General features: G+C 48.4%; 6 protein-coding genes across 6 annotated transcripts; 3 read left to right on the forward strand and 3 right to left on the reverse strand.

Annotated features, from left to right (window-relative positions):
* Positions 1–2,151: 2,151 nt before the first annotated feature.
* Positions 2,152–4,339, forward strand: LOC128732128 (aarF domain-containing kinase 1). The gene is made up of 2 exons (XM_053825295.1): positions 2,152–3,366; positions 3,459–4,339. The coding sequence occupies exons 1-2, from the start codon at positions 2,152–2,154 to the stop codon at positions 3,798–3,800; spliced, it is 1,557 nt and encodes a 518-aa protein (XP_053681270.1). The 3' UTR covers positions 3,801–4,339.
* Positions 4,340–5,667: 1,328 nt separating this feature from the next.
* On the forward strand, positions 5,668–8,419 carry LOC128725568 (uncharacterized). Its single transcript, XM_053819325.1, has 5 exons — positions 5,668–5,775; positions 6,002–6,040; positions 6,286–6,557; positions 6,629–8,052; positions 8,129–8,419. Exons 1-5 carry the CDS (start codon positions 5,668–5,670, stop codon positions 8,272–8,274), a joined length of 1,989 nt encoding a protein of 662 aa, XP_053675300.1. The 3' UTR covers positions 8,275–8,419.
* Positions 8,420–8,858: 439 nt separating this feature from the next.
* Positions 8,859–10,286, reverse strand: LOC128721071 (60S ribosomal protein L18a). The gene is made up of 3 exons (XM_053814782.1): positions 10,234–10,286; positions 9,488–9,844; positions 8,859–9,407 (listed from the first exon to the last, which is right to left on the reverse strand). The coding sequence occupies exons 1-3, from the start codon at positions 10,249–10,251 to the stop codon at positions 9,249–9,251; spliced, it is 534 nt and encodes a 177-aa protein (XP_053670757.1). The 5' UTR covers positions 10,252–10,286; the 3' UTR covers positions 8,859–9,248.
* Positions 10,287–10,788: 502 nt separating this feature from the next.
* On the forward strand, positions 10,789–13,295 carry LOC128731051 (cysteine--tRNA ligase, cytoplasmic). The gene is made up of 2 exons (XM_053824145.1): positions 10,789–12,661; positions 12,729–13,295. The coding sequence occupies exons 1-2, from the start codon at positions 10,922–10,924 to the stop codon at positions 13,233–13,235; spliced, it is 2,247 nt and encodes a 748-aa protein (XP_053680120.1). The 5' UTR covers positions 10,789–10,921; the 3' UTR covers positions 13,236–13,295.
* A 1,762-nt stretch (positions 13,296–15,057) lies between these two features.
* On the reverse strand, positions 15,058–20,144 carry LOC128725579 (uncharacterized). The gene is made up of 5 exons (XM_053819336.1): positions 19,938–20,144; positions 16,878–17,045; positions 15,924–16,809; positions 15,697–15,845; positions 15,058–15,615 (listed from the first exon to the last, which is right to left on the reverse strand). The coding sequence occupies exons 1-5, from the start codon at positions 20,142–20,144 to the stop codon at positions 15,493–15,495; spliced, it is 1,533 nt and encodes a 510-aa protein (XP_053675311.1). The 3' UTR covers positions 15,058–15,492.
* A 1,404-nt stretch (positions 20,145–21,548) lies between these two features.
* On the reverse strand, positions 21,549–23,404 carry LOC128721781 (eukaryotic translation initiation factor 3 subunit M). Its single transcript, XM_053815572.1, has 4 exons — positions 23,293–23,404; positions 22,904–23,184; positions 22,336–22,823; positions 21,549–22,276 (listed from the first exon to the last, which is right to left on the reverse strand). The coding sequence occupies exons 1-4, from the start codon at positions 23,335–23,337 to the stop codon at positions 21,927–21,929; spliced, it is 1,164 nt and encodes a 387-aa protein (XP_053671547.1). The 5' UTR covers positions 23,338–23,404; the 3' UTR covers positions 21,549–21,926.
* Between the last annotated feature and the right edge of the window lie 3,197 nt (positions 23,405–26,601).

Consider the following 26,601-nt stretch of genomic DNA (forward strand, 5'->3'; position numbering starts at 1 on the left):
TAACCCCAGCCGACTCATAAGGTACACTAACTTTAAGTTATCGATATAATCATTTACTAAGTAGCCTTTATAAGCAAACACCTTCCTCTCAGTCTGCGCCCTTTGAGCGGGATGCGGATATTCCAATCAATACTCCTTAATCGTACTGTTTGTGTGTAAGAACATTATTTCTATCGTATTACTGCGAGGAAACGCTCTGGAATCTCGAGCATGAGATCGGTAACAAGCACATGTTGGGGCATTGCTTCCCCAGAGACTGTAGAAAGAAAAAAACCACCAATAAGTAAACATGTGAGCGTTGGAACGCGTTAGCAAAGCCACCCCCTGGGGTAGCCGGTTAGATGGCGGCGTATTTGAAGAGTGCACTGGTGGTGAGGCAGGAAGAATCGAAGTCAATGAAACTGAAAATAAACAAACTGAAAAAAGTTTTAAACACTGTGTTTGTATTGTTTCCTTCATCGTTCGTTTGCGGTGGGTCGCAGAACGATGACATGGAGAGAAATGCACGGAAATGGTTTGGTCGTTAAATTCTTGCCATCCCTTTTTGATTCCTTTGAGCCACGGCTAAACTGTATGCTATTCTTTGTACTATCGTTTACGAACTTATTTTGCTTTTCCTACCTAGTTTTGATCAACGTACAGATTCCAATCAACTTTGTTTTTTGAAAAAAAAAAAATATAGCGATCGTAACACTTTGAGTGTTAAGTGTTTTTTAGGGAATTCTACAGAACGCCACGATTCAAGCGTTACCGTGCTCATATCTGTTAGCAACGGTTGCACTGGCTCTAATTCTTCACGTTCTAGGTTTGTGATAAACTTTTGGCCTTCTTTACGCTCATTCGTATTCCAGTTTGGTCCTAATTTGATATTTGTGAGTTATAGCTGTTTTAAATATTCCAAAATCACGTTTTAAAATAAAGCGTTTTTGCCAAACGTGGGTGTCATAGACGCCTGGAAAATTTGCCGTCACCCATTTTTGGAGTTCAAGGTGTTAAAATTTTCACCTGTAGCTTCACTGACGAATATACATAAATGAGATGATTCTCGCCCTGTGTATGGGAGCCTTAAGTTCCCATGCTACTACGTTACCAAAACGTCAATCGTCTTAAAGTCTGTCAATACCGTTTGATGGCCAACCTGTTTTTGCATATATCGCCACATTTGTGTACATCGAGAAACAAGTTTAAAATGTATATTTATGATTTTTGTTGTCAAAAATATGCATACCTTTTTTTGTTGAAAGGCATAAAATTAAAAACAATAATCAAAATAAAAAATCACTATCCGACCACACGCTCCAACCTCCCGTAAGTGCGCATCACAGCTTTACCATGAAATCGGAGTCAAAGCCGGTTATGTTTACGGAATCATCATCATCCCCATCAGTTCCGCGCATCCCCACCCTCTCCCATCGCACCCACTCAAACCAGTCCGACAAAGAGAGGGCGCTTCGACGCTGGTCCGCTTTCACGTGCATGAACCAAACGGGGACGAGTGCCGCGTGGACTTCTCGAGCGCACGCCACGGATCGGCAACCGTATCCTTGACATTGGTGTGTTCCCGTTTCTCCTTCCACCTAGACTACGGACCCATGGTACAACCGAATGCGGTGAATTTGATCTCTCGTTCGCCAGGGTAAGTTGCGGCCCCATTTACGTAAGTCCTTGTGCATATGTTCGGGGAAGACACACCTCTTTCCCTTGTGTGGTGATCGCGTCGCGTGCGTTATCGTCCATCCGTCCGTCCGTATGGATAACGATTTCATCATCGCGGCCAATCGCACTCACCGAGCGTGGCGCGCTTTCACCGGATTCCTTCGAAATGAGCGATCGCTGACTCGCTTTCAATGTGCAAGTGTGCCGTACCATCCGGGGTGTTTATGCTGACACGGACATTTACCCAGCCTGCCTTGGTCATTCGCAATTGGTCGTGATCGAAGAACGAAAAACAAAAAAATCTGCTGACATCCGTTCGTTGGCTGGAGGTGCCAGGGCAGGACACGATCTACCAAATCGGACTCTAATTAGCTCGTTTTGCACTTTACAGTTACTCGCCTCGGAACCAATCCGCTCGTAGATGGGCCAAAGTGCCGCAACAACAGTGAGTCGATTCGTGCGGACCGAGTGACCAAGACGTTCCCGCTGACAAGGATGACGTTCCGACGTGTGCTGAAGTATGGTGTGGCCGGGAGTGCCCTGCTCGGGACGGGCCTTAGCCTGCACGCAAACGATTACGACCTCAATTCGGTCGGTATTGTGCGATTGGGACGAGCCGGTGCCACCGTATTCGACATTGCGATGACGTACAAAGCGAACTTGTACACCCGCGAGTGGCCAGACAAAAAGGCCTCCGAGTATTTGCAGCTTAAAAGTGACACACACCGAGCAGCCGCAGAAAAGCTGTTGGGACTGTGCCGCACGAACCGGGGTGTGTACATTAAGGTGGGCCAGCATATCGGTGCGTTGGAGTACCTATTGCCACCGGAGTACGTCAACACGATGAAGGTGTTGCACAGCAACGCACCTCAGAACCCGGTCGAGGATCTGTACCGCGTGATCCGGCAAGATTTGCGCATGGAACCGGACGACCTGTTCGAGTCGTTCGATCCGGAACCACTCGGGACGGCCTCACTGGCGCAGGTGCACCGAGCGACGCTACGAGACGGCCGGGAAGTGGCCGTGAAGGTGCAACACCCGTACGTCAAGGGCAACTCGATCGTGGACATCAAAACGATGGAGGTGCTGGTGAAGCTGGTGGCATGGACCTTTCCCGATTTCAAGTTCCAGTGGCTGGTGAAGGAGTCGAAACGCAATCTGCCGGTCGAGCTGGACTTTGCGCACGAGGGCAAGAACGCGGACAAAGTGCGCGAGATGTTCCGCCACTACCGGTGGCTAAAGATCCCCTCCGTCGTGTGGGAGTACACGACGTCGCGCGTCCTTATGATGGAGTACGTTAAGGGCGGCCAGGTAAACGATCTCGAGTACATCCAGCGTGAGAAGCTCGATCCGTACGACATCGCGAACAAGATCGGCCAGCTGTACTCGAACATGATTTTCCTGAAGGGGTTCGTGCATAGCGATCCGCACCCGGGTAACATCCTGGTGCGGCGTAGCGACCAAAACGACGGCACCGAAATCGTACTGCTCGACCACGGGCTGTACGCGGATCTGACCGAGCAGTTCCGGTACAACTACTCGAAGCTGTGGCTGAGTATCCTGCGCGTAGATCAGGCCGGTATGAAGAAGTACGCCCATGCGCTCGGAGTTGAGGGCAGCTTGTGGGGGTTGTTCGCATGCATGGTGACAGGACGTCCTTGGGACTCGGTCATGCACGGGATCGAAAAGGTGAAGCAGAACGAAGCGGAGGTAAGTGACGCGTGGAGCTCAACCAACGAGCGACACAGGCATGCTGAATGTCGTCGCGGTTATTTGAACTCTCTTTTTTTCTGTTTTTGTAGAAAGAGTTGATTCAGAAAGAGGGAAAGCTGGTGCTTCCGCACATCTCCGACGTGCTGGAGAAGGTCGACCGGCAGATGCTGCTGGTGCTGAAAACCAACGACCTCATCCGAGGGATTGAGACGACGCTCCGGACACAGAACCGCATGACCGCGTTCTGGGTCATGTCCAAGTGCTGTGTGAAGAGCATCGGCAGCAAGGAGTATCTCAGTGCCAGCGACACCTGGAGCAAGCTGGCCAGCTGTCTGCGCGAACAGTGGTGCATACTGAAGCTGAACCTGTACTACCTTTACCGAGGCATCGTCTCGCTGCATCTGTTGTCAGCGATGAAGATGATTTTCTGAAGGGCTGCGGGGCTTGCGAGGAGATTCAGAAGAAGAAGAAGGAAAAAAGACAGACCTCGTAAAACATAATCGACCACAAACTCAGGAAGACGAGCGCACTTTGGGGAAGGCTCATTAAGGCGCCTTACATGATGACGACGAGTCATTAGCGCACGATGGTGGGGAGCTCGAAAGGGTTGTAGTGCGATTTATTTTTTAACTTATGCCGCTTTTTCTATTGTTGCTATTGAAGGATTTCGTTTTTCGTTTACCATTACGGAGAGGATTTTTGTGACGGTTATTTATAACCATTATTTCCGCGTAGCCTCATCGCATTCACCATTAGCTAGAGGACAAAAAATAATAATATTAACGAAGTTTACTAATGTCAGGCTTCCGTAAGGGTCAGGGTCATCGACGGGACGAAGTAATTAATGTTAGCTAAGCGTTCATAGTGCATAGGTATGGAATATGCTTCCTAAATATTCTTTTTTGTTTTTTACTGTACCATGTCTGGGCATTATTACACGTACAGAGAAAATAAACGATGAATGTGCTTAGAGAGCTATTTATGTAAAATCGTGCTTTGGTGTTGAGCGTGTAATTTTTATTCTCGAACGTGTTTTGTGAGCAACAAACCCATCCATATACGTTTCTAATCGAACGAGCATGCATTATGCTTTGAATTTGCACCTATGCTTATACGAAATCGCGCTTGCGACCGAATTAAGAATTTCGTTGCTTAAATTCGCCGTTGCTTCTTACATAATGCGCCCCCAATCAGTGAATTACACAATTTCCGTAGCATCATGCTGCGGAATCAGGCTATTTTTCACTAAACAAAATGCCTATTTTTACATCACCCGCAGCATGTCTAATGCTCGCGTTCGTTCGTTTAAAAGTATACAATGCGAACCCTGCATTTGCCATCCCGTCGGTCGTTTGGCATTAAATATTTCATATCCGTTTCATTGATTTATGCTGCCCATCGAAATGAAGGAAAATGTTCCACTGGTTAACAATTTCGCAACCTCTCATCTATCGCACGCGTTAGCATGAAGGAAAACCGTCATTTGCGTGGGTTTTATCTTCACTGGCGTGTGCTAATATTTGCCAACAAAAGTCCTCTACTGGTGGCTCGCAGGAATACACGCGATTCGTGATTCATTTTTCAAAACGCAAATCAAAAACCCTCCAACGGCGGTTGTTTAATTTGCATCGTTTACAGCTCGCAATGCAGCGAAAAAACATTCTTCATTTACATTCTCGCGTTTGCTTGAAATTACCATAACGAAGCAATGGAAAACATTCAGTTGCAAATGAAAAAGGATGCCACCACGTTTCCGGGAGCAAAAGGGAGCAATTCATAGCGTGGAAAAGTCGTTTTTTAACGTTATATTTTTTTTCCCCCAACACCTACAACAGACCCGATTGGTCGGAAGGACATTTTCGTTCTCAAATTTTGAGTGCATAACTTTGTTGTACCGTAAATTCGAAACCACGCTGCTCGTAGTAGTCTGTCAGAGCACGCATCTTCCTTCGCAACCACGCACGCAGCCACTTTCCGTTTGCTGTCTCACTCACACCACCGCGCTGGCTGTCAATCGATGAGCTCGCTGTTCTTGGGCCTGGCTCTGAACAAAATCTGACAGTTTCTTCGGTTGTTCGTGGACGACTCCTGGTGGAGGAGGGTGGCCGTTGTATTACCCGTCATTAGTAAAAGCGCGAAAGAGGTTGCATCTGTCCGCCGTTTCGTTACGATTTGTGTCCCCCGGTGGATTTGTGGGTTTTTTTTTGTGAAAATTAAAGGTCCTGCTGGCGTGCAGAGTTAGGCGTACCGTTTCCCAAACCGAACCGTGCACGGTGGAAAACATCCTTACGCCCCGTGATGCAAAAACAAAGGCAACTGATCAAACAGTTCCCGTTGCCGAACGAGCTAAAGGATGGCATCGTGTATCTCCAGCGGGCCCTACGGGATTGTGTCCTACAGCACCAGGTAGGCTTGCTCAAGCGACATTCCGCGACGGAACGGGCTAACCGTCGGTGGTGGGATTTCGCAAGCGAGCGACATCATGTGCAAGACAAAAAGCGTTTTGTGTTGCATTTCGTTTTTTTCTCTACCAATCCAGCGATTGATGCAAAAAGAACAAAAGAAAAAAACGATGCAAAAAGGAATTGTACGTTTTCACACGTTTCTTTCTTATCATGTGTTGCTTTGACAGATTTTAGCTTCCAAAATCAATATACTGCCCATGCACCAGGTAAGCGATGCGAAAACTGCATTTCATACGAAACGACAGGCAACTGTCAAATTCGAGAAGTAATTATGGCTTCACGGATTACGAATTTTCATGCTCTGTGTGTTCTCTCGTTTGTTTCCGCTCTTCCGGGATGTTGGCTAATGTTTTTCAAAAATGACGACATTTCAATCAAATCACCCCAAATATGCTGACTCGTCGCGTGTCTTCCACTCACCGCTCACCGTTGGACCGTTGGTTTGGTGCAGCGTGCGAAGGTTAAGGAGTACATGCTGGAGCTGGAGGGTGAAATGCTCTCGATCGGCAAGGAACAGGAAGGCCTAGTGCGGCATCTGTCCGCGAGGGTTAAGCGCTTTCAGCTGCACATGCAAACGCGCAAAATGATCTCGATTGCCGATGAGCTGTTGTACGGGCATGTGTCGAATCAGCTGAATACGCACCACGAGATGGCCCACTTCAAGATATCGCCGAAGCACATTTCACCACGTTTGAATGCGAGCGAGTTGTCACAGAAGTACTGGTAAGTGGAGCGTGCTTGTCCATGTCCTTATGAGGCGATCTTTTTAACCGTTCTTTTGGTCTGTTTTGTAGCTTGGAAGCCATTCTCATGCATCACGGCACCGCGGTACAGGACGAACCGGAGGGAGGGTTGGAGGACGAGGCGGCCCAACCGGAACCGTGGACCGACGAACCAAAGCCGTCTAAAAAGAAGCTAAAAAAAGCCGTTACCAAAACGTATCTCAAGTCGGCCAATGTGACACCAACACCTTCGCCGGTTCACGCGTCCAGCGGTTCGCAACGATCTCTACTGAAGGTGAAACAGGAGCGGCGGTCCGAATCACCTTTGGTCGCCACTAAACGGTCCTTTGCGGGACTCACGGAACAGAAACCAACGCTCGGTGGCGCCGGCAAGCCAGCAAACGTGAAAGAGAAAGTAGAACCCGTCTCGCCGGAAAGGTCCTCGGAGGAAGACGAGTTGGAAGACGAAGAGGAAGAAGATGAAGACGACCGGGAACAATCGCAAAAGCAGTCCTCGTCCACCGCCCGGTCAACGGGTAGCGTTTGGGTGCCGGGGTTACGTGGGAGGCCTCCCAAAGGCGTGAAGTATCGACCCGTGGCAAAGCAGGCCACGGTCGAGGCTCAACGTCAGCCAGAGCAGCCCGTACCAGTAGGAAAATCGACGATACAGAAAAGAGCCTCCAAGCGGAAGGACGTGCTAGAGGAGAAGATCGATCCGGAGCAAGAGGATTCCGGTGAAGAGCAAGCAGCGGCACACTTACCGATGTCCGCTGCTGTCCGGCGATGTCGTAGCAACCTGTTGCAGGCTTTAAAACGACAGAAGCGCCTTTCAGGCAAGCCTAGTGTTGAGCAGGAGAAACAGCAAGCGGGCAGCACCGTTACAGGGGCTGGCTCAGGGAGGACCACTTCAAAACGAGCTGCTCCATCCGGTAAGCTCGTTAAGCACGCTTCATCCGGTTCATCCGGTTCGTCACCAAATTCGCGATCCTCCACACCGACCTGGGGTTTGCGACCGGGTTCCGAGGATCTCTCCGATCAGCGCTCCTCGTCCGGGGAGTTCCCACCCCTGCCGGATGCAGGCGAACCACCTGTACCCACCCCATCCAGCATCTACGAGTTGGAGCAACCGGTGTTTCTTCGGTTCTTTGGGTTGTTCACACCGGACGAGATCAAGGCGGTGCGGGAGCGCAAACGTGAGCGAAAACGCCGCAGCTGCTACAGCACGGAACGGAAGGACTTTCACTACGGCAAGCTGGACTATTGCGACCAGCAGCAGCAGTACCAGGCCGTCCGGGCGACCAAGAAAACGCACCAACGGCCCATCCTTTACTCACCCCCGGTTGCGGTGGCCAAAAAGCGAAAGCTTCCACCTCCTCCACCGCAAACGATGTCCCACGAGACGACGGCGGGAGGCCCTCTGCGTCATCGCCAGCCATCTCCGGCCAACATCTTTGCCGCGATGGACAATCGCAGCTGCTTCGTTTGTCACAAGTCGGGTAAGGAGCCACCGGATCCAAATGTCGGATTGTAACAGACGACGGACACTTATTCATTCTTTTCTTTCGAGGGCAGGATCAACCGATGAGCTGAGCGCGTGTATGAACTGCTGCAACATCTACCATCTCAACTGCCACAAGATCGACGATGGTTCCGAGGCGTACCGGCAACGGGATAACCTCTGTCCGGTGTGTCTCACATCGGACGATGGCGAAAAATAGAACAAATAAATTGTACCCTTACCGGCACATCGTTCCTCGTACTGACCCGTTCTTTCCTAGCGTGCTAGGTTTAGCGTAGATTGTATTATGTATATTTGTGAAAATATATATCCCCCCGAATAATCGCCTAATAAACGTTAGATCAATGCGAAGTGAATGCGTGTTGCGTTTAGTGGTGCATTGTTACACAATCTAGCAGCGTCGGGGCCATTTCCTGGTAGCATTACAAGCTCCTGTTTGGAGCAATTATAGGGCTCTCAGTAGATGATTATGATACGCCCCGCGTACGGTTATTTCCATTACATTAGTATCAAGCATGATACTTACCCACAATGGTTCTGCGAGATAAAAATACAGCTACAGAAACTAGCTCTTCTATGAAAAAATGCTCTTTTTGGTAAAACTTCTACGAATAAAATTAATCAATTATTCGCTTAATTGAATTAAATCTCGATCTGAATTGTAATTTAGAGACACCGAACCAAACAGCTGATGATTTTGTCGTAATTTTCTTTCCCTTTCAAAATCGGAAGATAGTAATGCTGGATGTAGCACTATTTTGGCACACCACAGTCAACAGGAATTGGCAATACTTTTTTTTGTTGTTGCAGGATTTTTCACCATTTTTTTATTCACTTATCTCTCTCTCCCTCCCCTAATATGGATTTGTTTCCGGAGGTTGCACTGTACGCGCAACCGAATCAGTGTGTGTAAATTAAAAAGGGACATTCCCTTCTGTTGTTATACACTGTCCGGAATACAACACCACACCACCACGCGCCGAATACACACACACACGCACAGCACACGCACCCACTCGCAGTGGCCACACCAAGGAGAACCGGAGTGAAAGAGTATACGGAGAGGGATCTCCCCCCGGAGGTGAAGCCGTTGTTGCTCCACCGCTGATGGAAAGGATGCCGAGAGAGAGAACGGCGACGGTGGTGGCGGGATGATGGAATCCCGTTTGCTCCTTACTGGAAGTAGGTGGCCGGACGGCGGTAAGAGAACAGCTTCCGGTAGCGCTTGTGGTGGTATCGCTGCACCAGCGGGAATCGGATCTTCGCGTTGTGGAACTGCTTGATGTGCGCACGGCGTGTCTTGGACGCGGCGATAGATTCCACCTTGATGATCTGTAAATGCCGGCATCGGGGCACCGAAAACAGGACAGCAGTTAGTAGTGCGACACTTTAGCATGTCTCAAGATAAGTACCTGAATCGAATGGGCACGGGCACGATGGCGCGAAGCCATATCGCTGTAGCATTGCGTGACAGCACCGCCAACGGTCAGATCACGGTACTCGCGGTACATGTTGTGCGTACCGGAACGCGAATCGTAACGCAACCAGATGCCGAAGTTCTTCACCTTCAGCGGGGTCTTCTCCATGATGCGCTTCACCGACACGATCTCGCCGGTAGCCTTCTTGAACTTACGCAGCTGACGCAGGAAGTACCAGAAGCGCGATTTGGCCACGATGTGGTCCGGGGCAAAGATGTGCATCTTGAACAACGGAGGGTTCTTCTCCTTCTCCGAGGGCAGCTTGCGCCCGATCACCTGGTATTCCTTCAGCTAAAACGAAACAAAACAAACGCACGGAAAAGAGACACATGAATACGGTGGACAGTGTACTGGACCACACAACAGAAAGCTGATTTTCTCCGCATTGGATGGATATTTCACGGTGCTTTTCCTGGGTCGATCTGCTAACATGGCATTATCAACGGTAAACGAAGAGGAAAAGGTTCGCCCGACCGGTTCCGGCCAGCGGTGATAGCTGACTCGCTGTCACTCTGCCGACGGTATGAACACAAGTTTTGGAACCGACACGGGAATTTGGTATTCTGGCCGTACAATGCACCTCCTTTCATCGTAACCCGATGGCCACCGTTCATATCCATCAAAATACGATCCCTACACGGCGCATTTTAGCGTAAAAAGGCACAAAAACAGAAAATTACCACTCCTTTAGCTTTCATCTTGACTGCGCTTCGTTAAAGAGGAAACGGAAAAGGCTCATGACAGCTCATTGCTGAACTGACGTTGACAGCATGTGTAGTGGGGTTTGTCTGAAACGTCAAATGGCAGTGGGGCCAGATGTGACGAAAACAAACCATTTTTAACGAATATCAGCGAATCCATGTTAAATATTGCACACGGAATGGTAATTCATCGTCAGAATCTGTGATTATCTTGAAAAAAATTAATTTGATTATTGTACCAAATAAATCCATACTGAGTCGAAAAATAGAGTACAAAACAGAATTGGCAAACAGAAAAAATTGCAATTCCCTACCATAACGACTGTTGTATTTAAAATCGTTGACAAGCGCTTATTTTTTGCATGAACATTTAGATTTGATACTCGTTGGCGCGATAAGAGTGAGGAATGCGTTTGAATCAGCTCAATTTCAAACTCCTCAGGTGTGCGAATTTGACAGCTCGTTGGAGTGAGACAAGTGTACGTGGGCGCTCGCATCGATGATCTTTCTCTAGCGCCGGGATCAGCCAATAACAAACAAATCTCCTATCGTGTTTCGGGACTTATTTCGTCAGCTGTTTGGTGAACTTCGACGCCCGCTGGCTGCTGCCTCGCTGTTACGGGAAGAATTAACGTGGCCAACAAACGTTCGACTAGCGACGATTAGGATGACGAAACGTGTGCAACCTACGTGGCAACCGCCGGTGGAAAATCCACCCTCGAAGCTGTGCCTCTACAACAGCCTAACCCGGCGGAAAGAACCGTTCGTGCCGAGAGATGGACGCAACGTGCACTGGTACAGCTGCGGTCCGACCGTGTACGATGCGTCCCACATGGGTCACGCCCGGTCTTACATCAGCTTCGATATTCTGCGGCGTGTGATGAGCGATTACTTTGGCTACAACGTGCTGTACGTCATGAACATCACCGACATCGACGACAAGATCATCAAGCGCGCTCGGCAGAACCATCTGTACGAGCGGTACCTGCGGGAGGCAAAAGACATGCCACTCGAGCGGATGCTCGACGACAGCAAGGAGGTGATGGCGGCTTTCCGGGGGAATCTCGCTCGGACGACCGACACCGACAAGAAGGCGATGATGGACCGCATGCTCGAGAAGCTGACGGCGGCCGTGGACAATCTCTCGCTGGCGGTAACGACCGGGGACGAGCAGAAAGTCCAGGCAGCACAGGATCAGTTCCTGCAGGACTCGAAAGACCCGCTGGCCGATCTGCTCGACAGCAAGCAGGGCTCGTCGGTGACGGAGAACGCGATCTTCGAGACGCTACCCCGGTTCTGGGAGGATGCATTCCACAAGGACATGGCGGCACTGAACGTGTTGCAACCGGACGTGCTGACGCGTGTCAGCGAGTACGTGCCGCAGATCGTGACCTATATCGAGCGGATCATCGCGAACGGACTGGCGTACGAGGCGAACGGTTCGGTGTACTTCGATGTGGCCGGGTTTGATGGGCGAGATCAGCACCACTATGCCAAGCTGGTACCGGAAGCGTACGGTGACGCGAAGCAGCTGCAGGAGGGCGAAGGCGATCTCAGCACCGGCGATGATCGGTTGACGGAAAAGCGCTCACCGAACGATTTCGCACTGTGGAAATCGAGCAAGGCGGGTGAACCGTGGTGGGACAGTCCGTGGGGTCATGGCCGACCCGGTTGGCACATCGAGTGCTCGGCCATGGCGTCGGACATCTGCGGTGACTATCTGGACATTCACACCGGTGGTGTGGATCTGAAGTTTCCGCATCACGACAACGAGCTGGCGCAGAGCGAGGCGCACGATGGTAGCGCCGAGTGGGTGAAATACTTCCTGCACACCGGTCATCTCACGATCGCCGGCTGTAAGATGTCCAAATCGCTGAAGAACTTCGTCACCATCCAGCAAGCGCTCGAGCGGCACACGGCCACACAGCTGCGGCTTGCGTTTCTGCTGCACTCGTGGAAGGACACGCTCGATTACTCCGAGAACACGATGGAGATGGCGGTTCAGTACGAGCGCTTTTTGAACGAATTCTTCCTCAACGTGAAGGACCTGACGCGCCACGTGCAGACGGGTCCGGCCCGGGATGCGTTCGATCGCTGGACGTCGGTGGAGGCGGAACTGCAGCAAAAGTTCGAAGGTGCGCGAGCTGCCATCCACGAGGCGCTCTGCGATAACGTCGATACGCGTACCGCGTTGGACGTGATGCGAGGTCTCGTGTCCGCCTGCAACGTGTACATCAAGCAGCACCGCTCGGATGGGTTGAATGCGTTGCTACTTCGACGAGTGGCCAGCTACTGTACGGATCTGTTGCACATTTTCGGGGCGATCAGTGGCCCTCGGGGTGGTATCGGATTTCCCATCACGTCCGGAACGGCGACTGACGGCGTTGGAGGCACAACCGGTGGAGATGTAAGCACAAGCAGCACGCCTCGGTGGCCGGAAATTAATCGAAGCTCTTCCATTCGCTCCATTGCAGCTGGAACAAACGGTGATGCCGTACCTGCAGGTTTTGGCTGAGTTCCGAACCGCGGTTCGCGAGCAAGCACGCGGTCTTAAGGCCGGCGAGATTTTGCGGCTCTGCGATCAGTTGCGAGACGACGTCCTTCCTGGGTTGGGCGTGCGGTTGGAGGACCGTGAGGGAGCACCCTCCGCCCTGAAGCTCGTCCCGGCCGAGGTGCTCCTGCGGGAACGGGAAGCAAAGCGCGCCGAGGAAGCCCGCAAGCTGGCGGAAAAGGAACGCAAGAAACAGGAGGCGGCTGCGGCCCAAGCGGCTAAGGACGCCCTGCGGAAGGTTAACCCGGTTGACATGTTCCGCGGTGAGACGGACAAGTATTCGGCGTTTGATGAGGCAACCGGACTACCGACGCACGACACCGATGGGAAGGAGATCAGCAAGGGACAGCAGAAGAAGCTGCAAAAGCTGCAGCAGGCACAGGAGAAACGCTACCAGGATTATCTAGCCGAGCAGGGCCAAGGGCAGTAAAGCACAAGCACAAGCCTCTATCCCACACTTGGGTCGATTGGGTGACAAATAAATGCATTTTTATACTCCTGTAACATAGTACTTATCCAATCACTGTCGCCGTCCAGTGGTTTTGACTTGGTGCATGAGATTAAGGACGTTATGGGCTACTTTTTTCGGAATTTCACACACTCAAATATGTGTTTCATAGAGCAAAAACAAAACAAAAAAAGGAATCATCTTAAAACATTGTTCATTCGTGGTTTAATAAGGTACATATAAGTATCGAGAGGCGCGTATAATCTAACACGTTACTCGGACACGTGATAATTCACTCCGCAGGATGTCTCGTAGAGCGTGTCCGGTATGAAAGGCCATTTGGTGGCCGTGTTCCGTAGACGTTCCAGACCAGGATGTATTGCGTCTAAACACATATACTGACACTGATTGCATGGGTGGGGAGGGTCGTTAGAATGATCCGTTCTCCCATCGATTGTGTTTTCGCTGATATTCGACAGCTGGGGTTTACTATTCGCCACGTACGTACGAAAAAAAAAAACAGATGAACAGTAGTAGTAAATAGGAGGTAGGTAAGTTTATGAAGGAAAACGCAAGTATCCCAACGAACGGGGTTTTCATCAGCTTATCAGACCAACTCCAAGCCACCTGCAGAGGAACCAGCCGAGAATCGTTGTTTGCCGTTCTCTCTTGTTCTCCGATGTCATGGCCATTGGACATCCTCGAGCTATGCGTCAGTCTTGAACAGAGGAGGTGTTTAATCGCACCCGTGAGCCGTTGGTTAGTGATGATAGTTCTCGCGTATTTGACCATATCTCGACCGAAATCCTCCCCGGTAAGCCGAACTTGACTGCGTTCTCCGTTGTATAAATTGGTTTTCTTTATTATTATTGGTAAAAAAAACGAACTGGACCCATAGTACATATAGTATGGATGAATTGTACTTGAAAACATGGCAAATTGGGTGCGTCGCAGGGAATCTACTAACGCAATGGAGCGCGACGGGTTTTCTCCCCTTTTCACCACCTCCTCGCAATGGTTTGGTTCGCTCGGAATTCCTCTGAGATTATTCAAAATTAGAGTGAGCTGCATGCAACATTTCCGTAAGCTTAAATATAGGCAAAGTTCATTCGACATTTCAACGCCCAAATTCGCACGATGATTGTTATCGGGTTCTCTTACGCTACAAGGGCCTTCCGCAATTGCCTTCTCTTTGCAACACGCCGTAAACTTCATGTTCAAGCTTTCGTTCGCTTGCGCGATTTCCGTACACACTAACATAGTAACGAGTTAAAATGTAACCAATATTCGTTATCCTAGATTCGCACTGAGCATGGGACCGCTCGGGCCGAAACAAGATGATGAAGAGGAAAAAAAAAGATTATAAAAATACGCTTGAATGGGCGTTACGACGGGAAGGGAAGCGAATTGTGATAAGATAATATTTGCATGCATCGTGAGCAGAGAAAGAGAGAAAAGAAAAATGCGAAACTATTAACGCATCCTTTCATCCGAAAATTTCATTTGATTCCATCCTGTGTCCCTTTTATCGGGTGGCTTAGTGATGGTCTTCCGCATTCGCCTTCTTCGTCATGTATAAGAACAACGCGTTAAAAATAGATCAAATTCGCGCTTCGAACGCGGGAACGGCTTATTCGGTAGCAGTAAACGAAAAAAAAAAAACAAATATATGTATAGAGTGGCCGACGGCTCTGTCAAACAAAAAGAGAGGACCAAATTTAGACGCGCTCGTCTCCTCGCCAATTCGGTGGCGTGCACCACCTCCCCTGGGGGTGGATCATAACCACCGCACCGTTGTCCTTTGCCTGCCTGCGATCGACGCAGAACGTTTCCTGAGTGCAACAGCACCCGGTCTCACCGATTGCCCCTTCGCCTCCGGAAGCATAAACGCGGTGAAACTTTATTCCTAAATCTAAACTCGTCAGACACTCTCCCTTTTCTCCCCCATTGTAGTAAACGTAAGCAAAAAGTGAAAGAGAGAGGGAGAGAAAGAGGTAGTAATATTCCACAATGAGCTCGACTGCTGGCAGACAGTGGTTGTGTTCGTGGATCGTGGGGGGAAAGGATCCTTTGCGTCGGTTGGGAGTGTACAAAAAAGAAAAACAAAATGCGTACACTTGCTGCTGTATCACGAACATCCGGATCCGAACTATCCTTCGTCGACTGTGTGTTTCTGTGGGGACGGGGACGGGTTTAAGGACCCAGGGAACAATGCACTCCGCGTAATCGATCAGCACGCTCAGATCTGTGAGGTGAACTTTTGGATCTGGCGTCGCGGTAAATCCCCAAAAACGGCTTCCCCGTGGACGCTTTTGGCAAGCGCCTTGATGCTGGCCGCAATATCGAGCGTGTCTTCGGCCATCTGCAACACCCGGAGAGAGAGAAAAAAAAAACAACGCATCATCAGTGTTGCTTGCTGGTCGGAACCACCGCAAGGACTCACCTCATCGAGATCATCCTCGTTCGCACGGAACGGTGCTGTCATTTTGGGCATCGAGATCGGAAGACTTCTTGCAATGGCGCTGGTTTGACGCGCCACCTGATGGCGCGGTATCAGTATGCCCTCAGACTGGTTGTTGTTGTCGGATTCATCTGAGAAAAAAAGGGTGGGGAAAAGATCAGCAACTGCAGTTACTGGAGGGTTGGATTTTTTCCACCAAAGACACATACCATCATAATCACATGGTTCGTCCTCGGATGAAACATCCGCGGGCGGGGTTTTATCATTCTCCATACCATCGATATCGAACAGGCAGTCCGAGTCGAACATCGACAGCTGGCGCGCTGGCCGCGACTGTTGGTTGTCACCGCTTCCTGGCACACCCGTCGATTTATTGCCAAAGCTGGCAAAGAGATTTGTACTCGTGGAATGTAGCTGCTGTTGCTGGGTTGGCGGTTTATTAATGGCACCTTGGTTGCTGCTGTTAGCAGTAGTATTGTTGTTGTTAATCGTATTAGCGGCGCTGTTGCTAAGCGCTCCCACACCGTTCGGTTGTTTTTGGCCACTCCCGGGCGTAGAACCACCGGTTCCGTTCAGGTTTGCCGGTGGACTGTTGTTTGTCGACATCGGCATGTACTCCGGGGTCGGTGGTGGCGTTTCCAACTGTCCACCAACCGTCGCAGCCGCTACCGGTGTTGCTAGACCCGTCAACAACGGACCCAGCGCTTTCTCGGTCACGCCATTTGCGGGGTGGTCACGATTAGGACTTTTGCTTTCGACGTCCCCCCCGTTGGGAAACGTTTGCGACAGGTACAGATAGTCCTGTTCCGCCCGCTCACGCACGTTGTTCAGCTGCTCGTTCATCTTCTGCGTGAAGAGTTCGATCCGGTCTAAGACCACCTGCGTTTCAATGCGCATGTAGGCGCGCATCGATTCGAGCAGCTCGTTCGTGTCGTTCGTGCTGTCGAGCAGGTTGGCTGCGGCCGTCAGCAAACTGCGGTACTGATCCCGCTGCAGGAATCCACGGAAATCGGCCACTTCCGGCTTCAGTACGATTCTGTACGCCGGTGAATAGTTTTCGTGTGCCATCAGTCGGCTCACCTGGTCATGGGTAACCTATCGATTTGGCAGAAAGGTACATTAGAGCGTGGTGAGATGTAAAAAAGGAAAATAGCGCGCCTTACCGAGCAGGATGCGTTCACAAGGAAGGATGCCGGATTTTGGGCTTCGCAGGCGTATACGAGACAGCCACAGTTGTCGCATTTGGCTACGTTCCAGCCATCGCACGGGATTGTCTTCTGTATAATTGCCACCTGCACGGTCACGCTGGTGTCTTGAAATGGTCCGACGGCCTGCAAACACAAAATCGCTGATTAGGTCTATCGTTTAGAGGTAAAGAATTTCCAGTCATTCGCATGGATCGTTTTTACTGATTCAAATGGATACCGGATTTGATTTGAGTTACTACTGCGTTACACATATCTCTCTCTCTCTCTCTCTGTCTGTCTGTCTTTCTCACATTTAAAATACCCGTGGAATCGGACTTTTCGAATCGAAGGTGAGGTGATCTCGATTTCTTCCGTCTGATCGACGATTGCGAAGATCTGGATGATCATTCCATCGTTCTTCACAGCTCTCTTCCTTTCTGCCTCGCTCACTCGCACTCTTATTCTCTCTCGTTCACGCCCTCGCTGGCGTGTTGCACTCCTCAAACAGCAATACCAACAACTGTAGCAGCAAAACGTCTCTTTCTATATTTCGCTCCACCGGTAGCGGTCTGTGGTGGAGAACGGGATCTCGAATCCCTCCTCCTGCACCACCCCCACAACCAGGGGTTGTTCTCACCCCTCCCTTCAAAGAGAGGCGAGTGAAAACGGGCCGGGACGCGTCATATTCACCGTGGGGTTATAATTTCATTTGGTGGATCATTTGAGACGAATGTGGACGGCCAGAGGATGGACGGATTTCCAGCGCTTTGTCTTGTTATTACACAGCTATCCTATGGGCCGATTTCAAGTGCGCTTTTTATTTTCGAGGAAGGTTTTCGATTACCAAGATATGTGCATTGGTTTCCAGGCTTTTCGATAAAAAGTTGCAAATCTGGCGAATTTAAAGGTAAAACATTAAGCGATTAACCTTAGCCCGTACAGTTCCTGGTAGGATGGGGATGGAATGGAACATTCGTTTTGTTATTATTATTTATTTAAGGACGGGTAGGTCGTATTTAGAACACCCGTTTTAGTTTGCAGCACTCGTAGGAACGAAATTTTGTATACATATCAGTGCCAGAGTAGCTCTCAGCAGATGGGTTCAAGTGAAAAGAAAAACTATGTTCATGAGCTAGTAGAAAATTAAAAAAAAAAAGAAAAAAGATGCAAACATTTTCCACTATTTTTAGGGCAAATATGGTCGATTCAACGGCAGAGTTTGCGTGTTAAAAAAAAAACATCCGAAAATGCTCCATCGAAATTACACATCTTTGAGCGGGGATAGCTGCCTGCACGCGTACGCCATTTGCAACGGACGGCGAGAAATATAGTAAAAACGATAGAGAATTTAAAAAAAGAAACATACCACTTGCATCCATCTTCGGACGCTACACGGCACACACCACGGAACACGACCCACATGGACGCACAATCGGTCCCCGCGCGGGTCTCGCAAGATGTGCGTTCCAGCTGTTTGTTTTATTTTTTGTATTCCCAGCTCTCTTGTATTATTATTATTGTACCGCAGCGGTTTGGGTACGGCGATGAAACTCGACTCGCGATAAGTGGCCACAGCACACACCCGAACGCACGCCGCAAATCACAACAAGGCAACCGTGAGTGTGTGTGCGCGCGCGCGCTCGAACGCAGGCTTGCGGACCTGGAGCAATAAAATACCACCAGGCACAAGAAACCAACCGTGCTGGTTTTGATGATAACAGCGCGTACCACCTCGTAGGCACATTTGTTAGACTTTTCTCTAACATGCCGGCCGGTGGTGCAAAAGGGCACCGCGGAAGCAACAGCCAGCGGCAAAACGCGAGAAATGGTACGTCGTGTAAACAATCAGACAGACCATGGCATGCTGGGGTTGACGTAAAGCTAAGCAATTTAACTCGTCGAATGAAAACAAAAATCTCCCTTTCAAACGAGTAACTAAATGACTTCGAGTACATCTCTATACGACACGACGAGACGCCGCCTGCTGTGGTTTAAAACGCGTTCCATCTCATGCGAAGCAACACGGTTGATAACAAACCCGTACAAGCCCACTCGAAAGGATAGTGACAGGGAAAGTGAATCCTTGTCTCGGTTCTGCAAGCTCATTTCCGAGCACGTTCCGGGAATCGGCAGCAGGGCAAGGACTGCACCAGTGCCCCCGTGTGTGAATGTGTTGGAGCTGATTAGCACGAGAGCACGAGGTCATTTTCCGGTTCAAAATGGATCTCCTGCGTCGCACGGTGCCGGTGGCGCGATTGTGGCCGGGAGCGTCGGAGATGTTTGTTCAACAATTTCGTGTCATCAGTTGCGAACGCGATGTACCAGGAGGTGGGAAAAAGAAAGAGAAGAAGGAACAGCTATAGATAAAGATGTGTGTATTCGATGATGCAGCCGAGCTAGGTTCGAACCGGCGGTAAACGTGATTTCTTATTCCTTCGGTCGGATTCTTTGCACCCCTTTGCAGAGAACTTCTGACTCCTGACGCGAGCTGCATTTCGATGGCAGGAGAGACAAAAAACACCGTTTCATACCGTCCGCTAGGGCGAAAGGGGAAAAAGAAAAACAAACAAAACACGCAAACAAACGGGTGAAAAACAACTAACAAGCCCAATGTCGGACAAGGAGGACATCCTGGACAGCTTTTGGGTTGGAATCAGCGGCGCAATAAACGACGGGCCTTTGCAGCACTGCATCTCGTAAAGCTTTTCCAATTTTCCCAACCTCTACAACTGATACCTTGGAGGTTTGAAATGGACGTCGAGTCGACAGCGAGCCCGTGGAAATAACAAAAAGAAAAACCCCATCCAAGGAACCGGCCGGCCGGCTAAGAGGAAACACTTTCCTGACCGCGTCAAACAATCGCGATCGCTTTTCCGACGGTGGAGATTTTGTGAGAAAAAGCAAAGCCCCTTCTGGCGCTTCGCTCTCGATGCGGCAAACAAAGAAAGAACGTCGAAGCGACGGAAAAGGGAGATGGTGCGGCCCCCGGGGTGTACGCACACACGTACACATGCACACGCACACCGAATCGCTTACCTCTTTGAAGAAGCTGACCAGCTCGAACGTTTTCCCCTCGACGAGCCTATCGATCATGGCCTGCTCAGGACGGGGTAGGGCGGCGATGGCGGTGGCGTTGCCCAAACCATTCTGCGCCAGGAATTCGACTTCGGAGGCGACGGTGCCGGAGATGTAAACCCGTCCCGGTATGGTTATCGATACGTTGAGGCACTGGCAGGAAAACATTGTCGTGCGTCGAGCGTACCAGCAAGGAAGGAATATTCCGGATCGGGGTTGGAAATCTGCGCGGTGACCACCGGTGGCGACACACTAGCGGAAAACACAGAAATACACACACAACCCACGATGCACAGTGTGGGTGCGGCGGCGTACGTGCTGGTAGAGGTGCGTGTGTTTGTTTCGATTGCTGCTCTCACAAAATGTCTTTTTTTATGTCGTTCCGCGATATGGCCGAGGCGACCGATGGAAACACTTGGTTAAGATAGGCTAACAAATAAGTCTACCCAAAAACCGTGGCGAAGCGAGCAGAAACGCGTAAAACTAACTTCGGAACGACGCGAGACCTGCTTCACTAGAACCGACCGCGGAAAGATTGCACTGCCAAGCGGAGGTACGCGACGGTGGTTTGTTGTTTTAGAATTGTCGATGGCGGCGGTGGAGGGGCACAAATGAAAGCGATATTTCCCTACAGATCGGTACGGATCGACAGTTTAGCTTCTTTGGCTACTCGTTTGCTTATCGGCAGAACCGACGAGAATGCTCACACTAAGCATTAAGTGATCGCGAGGCTTCGACCTAATGTTCCCTCTTCGTGCTTTGTCCTCTTGAACCAGCGCTGTTACTTATGGTGTTATGCACTCCCCGGTCCTCTTCACACGCGAAATTCTACACTAACTTATTTTTTTTAGCCCAACTTTTTAACCAGTACGGTCCGCTGTGACAGCTGCCCAAAGGTGATGTTTATAGTAGCAGGGTCAACACTTCACTTGTTCGCGGAATCGTGGACGGCTGACCGTGCTTGTTCGTCGAGAGGAAAAGATCGCTAAGAAAATGATAATTTGTGCAGTAAATTATTAGAGTATCGTTTTTGCATCGGCATAAAAAATGTGGTCTGAAAAAATGTATTCGAGTGAGTACACTGAAATGTTTTCTTGACGTAGCTGGTGATAAAATCGAGGTGTTTATTTTACTGAACCGTGCTCCCACTGATTTTACGTTGGTTACTATACAATCGTCGGATGTTAGAAGTTGACGATTGTATCCAGTCACTGAAAGGCATATGACTCAAAATAGTCGAGCCTATAAAGATGTGATCAACCTTTGAATATATTAGAATATTCTTTGGAGTATTCAAATACAGAAGGCTACATCCCATTTCGTAAAGAAGAAGTTGGTTACGAGACCGTTATGTTTTTCATTACTTAAAACTGTTTTTGATATTCTTTTCCGTTAATGTACGCATAAATGAGTTTGAGAAGCTCAAAATGATAAAAAAGAGCTATAAACTGTAAAGTAATTCTTTTTTCCTGTATCCTAAACTGAAATATTTACGTCTAGTTGTCCTTATCAAACGTGTTTGTTCTTGAAAATAAAATTCAATTATAAAACAAAAACAACCAAGTTCATGATCATATTATAAGAGTTTATTCGAATGACGGTTGTTCGGAGATGAATGGCAAACTCTTTCGAATATGTTAGAAACACCGAGCGACTATGAACGAAGAAAACGTCCTTTTCTGAGGACCTGCGTTCAACAGGCTTCCCAGCCAGTGGAACTACCGCTGGCACCGTTCCTGGGAGCCTTCGACGACTGGCACACGTAGGCCGCACACGACGTTAACACTTTTCTTTTGAATCTTCGCTGTACGAAGCACACTTGCTCTCCTTGTAATACGGTTCGGAATTAAAGTTTCTTCAGAATTTATGTTCTTACCAACGCTAGGGTTTCACGTTCTCGTAGAACGCGCACTCACACCCTTAGTGTAACAGTTCAAAATTAACCCACGTTCACTGACGCTGTGCCAGCTCCATTTGAGCGGCAGCAACCGTGTTGATGTTTTCCTGCACAAGAGTAAGATTTGATTTCCACGAAAGCAACAATTCACGCAACTGTTGCCACTGCGGTCGCCCGAACGTACGGTGCATTGTGCTGGAAATGTGCACCTTGCGAGCTCGCTGGTCCATACGGGCACGCACAAGTTTCGTCTTTAGCACTTCGATGATGAACGGTTCCACCTCTTCTTCCTTGATCTGCAGCTCCTCCTGCAGTTGCTCAAAGGTCATTTCGGAGTTGCTTTCTGCCAGCTGCATGAAGGACAGCAGGCGCATTTTCTTAATGTTTTGTTCGTGAATGAGCCCTAGAAGAACGAAAGGGGACGTTAAACGAATTCGTCACAACAAATACCTTTTTTCTTACCTTGCGAATTGACGAATTCTTTGTGGTTCTTGTAGAATTTCAAATAGCTTGGGAGTTTTTCCGACACAAACACCGAAAGTAAATCGTGAATCAGCTCGCCTTCGAGAAAACGAACAGGTTTGAGTGACAGCAGCGGGTCGAGCAGGAAGGTATTAGGATCGGCGAGTGCCGTCACAATGCACTTCATTGCATCTTCGCGTGCGTACGACGCATTCTCTGCGGTGTACGTTCCCAACAGCTCAATCATAACCTTCGAGGCCAGCTCGCTGTTAGTGTCTTTCAACACATCGTGCAGCAGACGATAGAGCTTCTGCATCTGTTCGTTCGAAGCCGGTGGCGAACATTGGGCGAACTGGGCCTTTAGCTGTTCCACTCCAGTGAAGACTTCCTTCACCTGGTTCACTTGCTTGGCGACCTGAACCAGATGGTAGTAGACGTGGTAACGCAGCGGAGAAGTCACATCCAGGTTGCTGAACAAGCGCCACAAGCTAAAAAAAAAAAACAAAAATGTCAGTAACAGGATGTAGAGTACTTGAAGCCAAAGCAACCACTATTCAACCACACTTACGACTGCAGGCAAACTCGAGCGAGGCTGGGTTCCTTTGCTTTCGTCATCTTGTCGCAGAAGGACAGAATAAGGTTCTCGCCGCGTTCCAATGGAATGGACACGATGATAGAGACGATGCTGTTCAGCACTGCATCGATTTCTTCTGGCGTGTGCGTATTTTCCTTGAAGCACACGTCGCAAACACCGATGATTTTGTGCAAATCATCCTCGATGCCTTTGGAGGACTTTTCTTCGCTGATTTCGGCACCTAACTGCTTGAAAAACTGTCGCAGCTCCTGGGCCTAAATAAGAGACATAACCTCAAACATCACTCGCCGACACAGATCATAGCCGCAAACCAACTTTAACCCGATTCTCGAGTATTCTGTCACTGTCCCGTGTTTCCTTACCTGATCATCGATTTCGGCATCAATAAAAACGGCGGGACCTTGCATTGTGCTGTCGATTTGTATTGATATTTCTAATCACGAACGACCAACACGTCGCAAAGACGAAAGTTTCTTCCTATTGAGAGTGCAAAAAAAAACTTACACACTCTGCTGTCAAAACGTATGTTTCCTTTTCTTTCACGCCTGTATGGTTGATCGCATCCTGTCTCTCGTTTACTTCTGTCCAGATTATCCGTCAAATAGTTCGTTTAAAAAGGTGGGTCGGCTTCTTCACACTCAACGAGAGTCGAAATCTCCCTTTGCGAACGTAATTGAGTAATCGATGTAGGAAACTGTCTGGGGTCGGTAAATAATTTAATCAATTTAATAACTGAATGAAGTAATAGTTTTTCGGCATTTTAACGCAGCGAATTTTTGTCATCAATGTATATAACGATCAAACGAAGCTATTCGCTTTATATGTCAATATTTATTTTCCGTTTTTTTGCCGTTTGTTTGTTCGTACCTTCTTTTCTGGTCTCTGCACGACTTGCGTCAATTTCGAAAATTGCTCTATAGGCTTACATGCTACGGTAGCTCGCTAAACCGTTCTACCCCGAACCATGCTCACACGGCAAGTTTGTTTCCCTCTGCTTAATTTCAAGTGCTTCCTCCCCATATCCATTCTTCACCCGATTTAGGTTTGCTCTGGTTCCATCAACACCTCTTGCGTGGTATGCTTTCGTTTGCCATGTATAATTGGCCAACAAACTCGCTCTATCGCCGACCGGCAAAACCAGAACCAGTACCTCAAATATCTAATTTCAGCTGCTGGACGATCCTGCTGCCCGGTTATGCTTTGCCATGCGTGTACCAACGAGAACCAACCTCTGCTGCCCGATTTGTTCGCCTGCCGATAAAATATAATATTTCAATAGATTTGGTTTGCTCGCTCCTCGCTATTCTTATCTGGTTTTCTCTTAAATCTTTTTTCCCAATTCTTTCTTCTTTTACCATACGCTCAAGGACAATGTTAGATGGTTTATTTCGATAGAGTTACGATAGAGTTTGCGTTATTCTGATGAATTACTTTTCGTTACTTTTAGTTTTTGGTTTGCTGATTTACACCTCAAACACTTGGCTTTCTTTTCTACTGATGGTGGTGCTGTTATTAATCTATTTTATTAGAGGGAAGAGGGATGACCTTGTAGGTTTTTACTGATGTTTGCTGATTTCTCGATACGGCCTTAATTGGGAGATTGTTGTGGAATTTTCCTTTCGGTTTCTTACAATAAAATTGGTAACTTCCAAAGACTTTGCTAAATTTTGGAATCTTGCGGATGAACGTGATTTGCGAAAATTTCAAACTTTATCTTTTTTCTATCGTAAACCAACGTAGCTGTACGCCACAAGTGAAGAAAGACAACGATACTAAATCGATAACGCCAAAGAAAAATCGAACAAAATCCGAACAGATGTACTTGTCTCGTATCCGCGATTTCATATCTCCGCTTACAATGGCCATAACGCATGAATCTAATAATTTCTCTATTTTCATATAGGTATCTATGTTTATATATGTATCTATAGTTATGTTTAATCATATGTATCGTTGGAGTTGTATAAAATTATGTACAATCGGAGTGTATGCGATACTACTGTAAACCTATCGTAATGGCTCTATCCTCCCATTGGGTGCCTCTTCGCGCGATTCGATTAGAAAAGGATGAGATGGATTAAAGCATGGTAGGTTTCGCACGTAGCACGAGGGAACACATAACAAAGCCGGCTAGTCCTCGAGTTGAGTTGGTGATGGATTCGTACAGATTTTTACTGATTTCTAGCTCCCACGATCGCAAGGACGCAACGAAACGACGTAAGGAAGCTTCCCTAACAAGCGACGGAAATGGTAAGTAGTAATTACATCTACATACGCAATGTACATAGATCCGATGGCTTCAGGATTCCGATTTAAATGGCCAACGAGACTGGTTTAACGGGTAAAATTTGCTATTCAAAAAATCGAGCAAAGAACGAGGGAAGGTAATCTCATTTGAACACAGGTCACATTACGTTGTATCGTTGGGTCGGAATCGAGGTCCTAGCCAAAGTGTAAATTTGGAATAATTATCTGTTGTGTTGGATATGTTGGACATGAATGGTCCGGTTTGGCTTCACCTGCGCCATGATATAATGTTGCTTTTGATGCCTTTTTTGCTCTCACGTTTTGTTTTATTAGATCCTGTAATCCTGTTTTCCGATATGTGGGAATAAATGCGTGATATAGTCAAGATTTCGATAAGGTTCCTTCGATCGCGCCTTACTTTATATAATGTCCTCTGCCACTGTGGAACGTGTAATGTGTTAGTTAAATTCCGCTTTAAATTGCCTACACCGCGTAAAGCCATCGAGAGAGCGTCCGTTTTGCTCGTGTGTAAGTACTTAAGGGAGTAATTAGATGCTGTTTTTGGGTAAATGCTGGCTTTTCTTTCCACTAGAAAGTAACAGAACGGATACTCGTGATTATTCGAGGCTCAGCTTAACGGGATAACAACACGATTCCAATAAGAGCCTGACAATCTTGCCTGTTGTTTGCTCTCGTGTTTCGGAGCGTAAAATTTGCGTAAAATTCGATAAAGAAGGAAAGATACGCATCAGTTCGCGATCATACTATTGTCTCAGTGAATTGATGGATTCGATAGCGATAAGATCGTGTAGTTTGGGAGCGCTTTTGTAGAGTCAGGTGTGTAGTTTCGTTTGGTTCCTCGGTAGTTATCCTTATCTATGATTAGTAGATCGGGTTATTTTTGTTTTTGGCAGTTCGCCCAAACGACCAGCACAGGCGAACGGAGCAGCAAATCGTCTGCTCCTGCCGCTCTTCCCTTACGGGATCCTTTCCGTGTTGTGCGATTGTGTGTTAAAAACTTTAGTGGCTAGAAATCGAGTTAGCGAGGGTTCAGATGTACCTTGTCTACGCATTATTTTTCCGTGAACAACAATTTCATTACAGCTATCTCCTGGGCTCTTGACTCTAACGTTTACGTCCACCTTCACATGTTTCCTATCAGCGGACTCGAACTACATACAAGACATATCTTTAACACCGATGTAGTCCAGCCGGAGTGCGAGCGTGGGGCTTAATTTGAGAAACTAAAGGAAACAACACAAACCGCCAAATAACACTCGGTAGCCACGTACACACACTTACACACACAGGACACAATATAAACGTACATTCGCCTTAGTCACGCATACATACACCCCCACGGTATATCCATTCGGTCCTCAAAAGCTGGAGCTGGCGGGACCGCCAAAAAGCCCCGTACAAAA

The sequence above is a fragment of the Anopheles nili genome, chromosome 2, assembly GCF_943737925.1.
Source record: "Anopheles nili chromosome 2, idAnoNiliSN_F5_01, whole genome shotgun sequence".
In the NCBI taxonomy this organism is placed as follows: Eukaryota; Metazoa; Arthropoda; class Insecta; order Diptera; family Culicidae; genus Anopheles; species Anopheles nili.

Bases quoted from the DNA above. Each gene is read 5' to 3' on its own strand.
- LOC128725568 (XM_053819325.1), top strand. From the start codon at position 5,668: ATGCAAAAACAAAGGCAACTGATCAAACAGTTCCCGTTGCCGAACGAG. The intron at 5,776-6,001 runs GTAGGCTTGCTC...TTGCTTTGACAG, and splicing joins ATTGTGTCCTACAGCACCAG to ATTTTAGCTTCCAAAATCAA. The intron at 8,053-8,128 runs GTAAGGAGCCAC...TTTCGAGGGCAG, and splicing joins CTTCGTTTGTCACAAGTCGG to GATCAACCGATGAGCTGAGC.
- LOC128721071 (XM_053814782.1), bottom strand. The intron at 9,408-9,487 runs GTACTTATCTTG...CGGCATTTACAG, and splicing joins CCCGTGCCCATTCGATTCAG to ATCATCAAGGTGGAATCTAT.
- LOC128721781 (XM_053815572.1), bottom strand. From the start codon at position 23,337: ATGCAAGGTCCCGCCGTTTTTATTGATGCCGAAATCGATGATCAG. The intron at 22,824-22,903 runs GTAAGTGTGGTT...TTTTTTTTTTAG, and splicing joins GCTCGAGTTTGCCTGCAGTC to CTTGTGGCGCTTGTTCAGCA. The intron at 22,277-22,335 runs GTAAGAAAAAAG...TCGTTCTTCTAG, and splicing joins AGAATTCGTCAATTCGCAAG to GGCTCATTCACGAACAAAAC.
- LOC128732128 (XM_053825295.1), top strand. From the start codon at position 2,152: ATGACGTTCCGACGTGTGCTGAAGTATGGTGTGGCCGGGAGTGCCCTG. The intron at 3,367-3,458 runs GTAAGTGACGCG...CTGTTTTTGTAG, and splicing joins TGAAGCAGAACGAAGCGGAG to AAAGAGTTGATTCAGAAAGA.
- LOC128731051 (XM_053824145.1), top strand. From the start codon at position 10,922: ATGACGAAACGTGTGCAACCTACGTGGCAACCGCCGGTGGAAAATCCA. The intron at 12,662-12,728 runs GTAAGCACAAGC...GCTCCATTGCAG, and splicing joins GAGGCACAACCGGTGGAGAT to CTGGAACAAACGGTGATGCC.
- LOC128725579 (XM_053819336.1), bottom strand. From the start codon at position 20,144: ATGTTTTCCTGCCAGTGCCTCAACGTATCGATAACCATACCGGGACGG. The intron at 17,046-19,937 runs GTAAGCGATTCG...TTGTGTTTGCAG, and splicing joins TGGTCAGCTTCTTCAAAGAG to GCCGTCGGACCATTTCAAGA. The intron at 15,616-15,696 runs GTGAGTCCTTGC...CGGGTGTTGCAG, and splicing joins ACGAGGATGATCTCGATGAG to ATGGCCGAAGACACGCTCGA.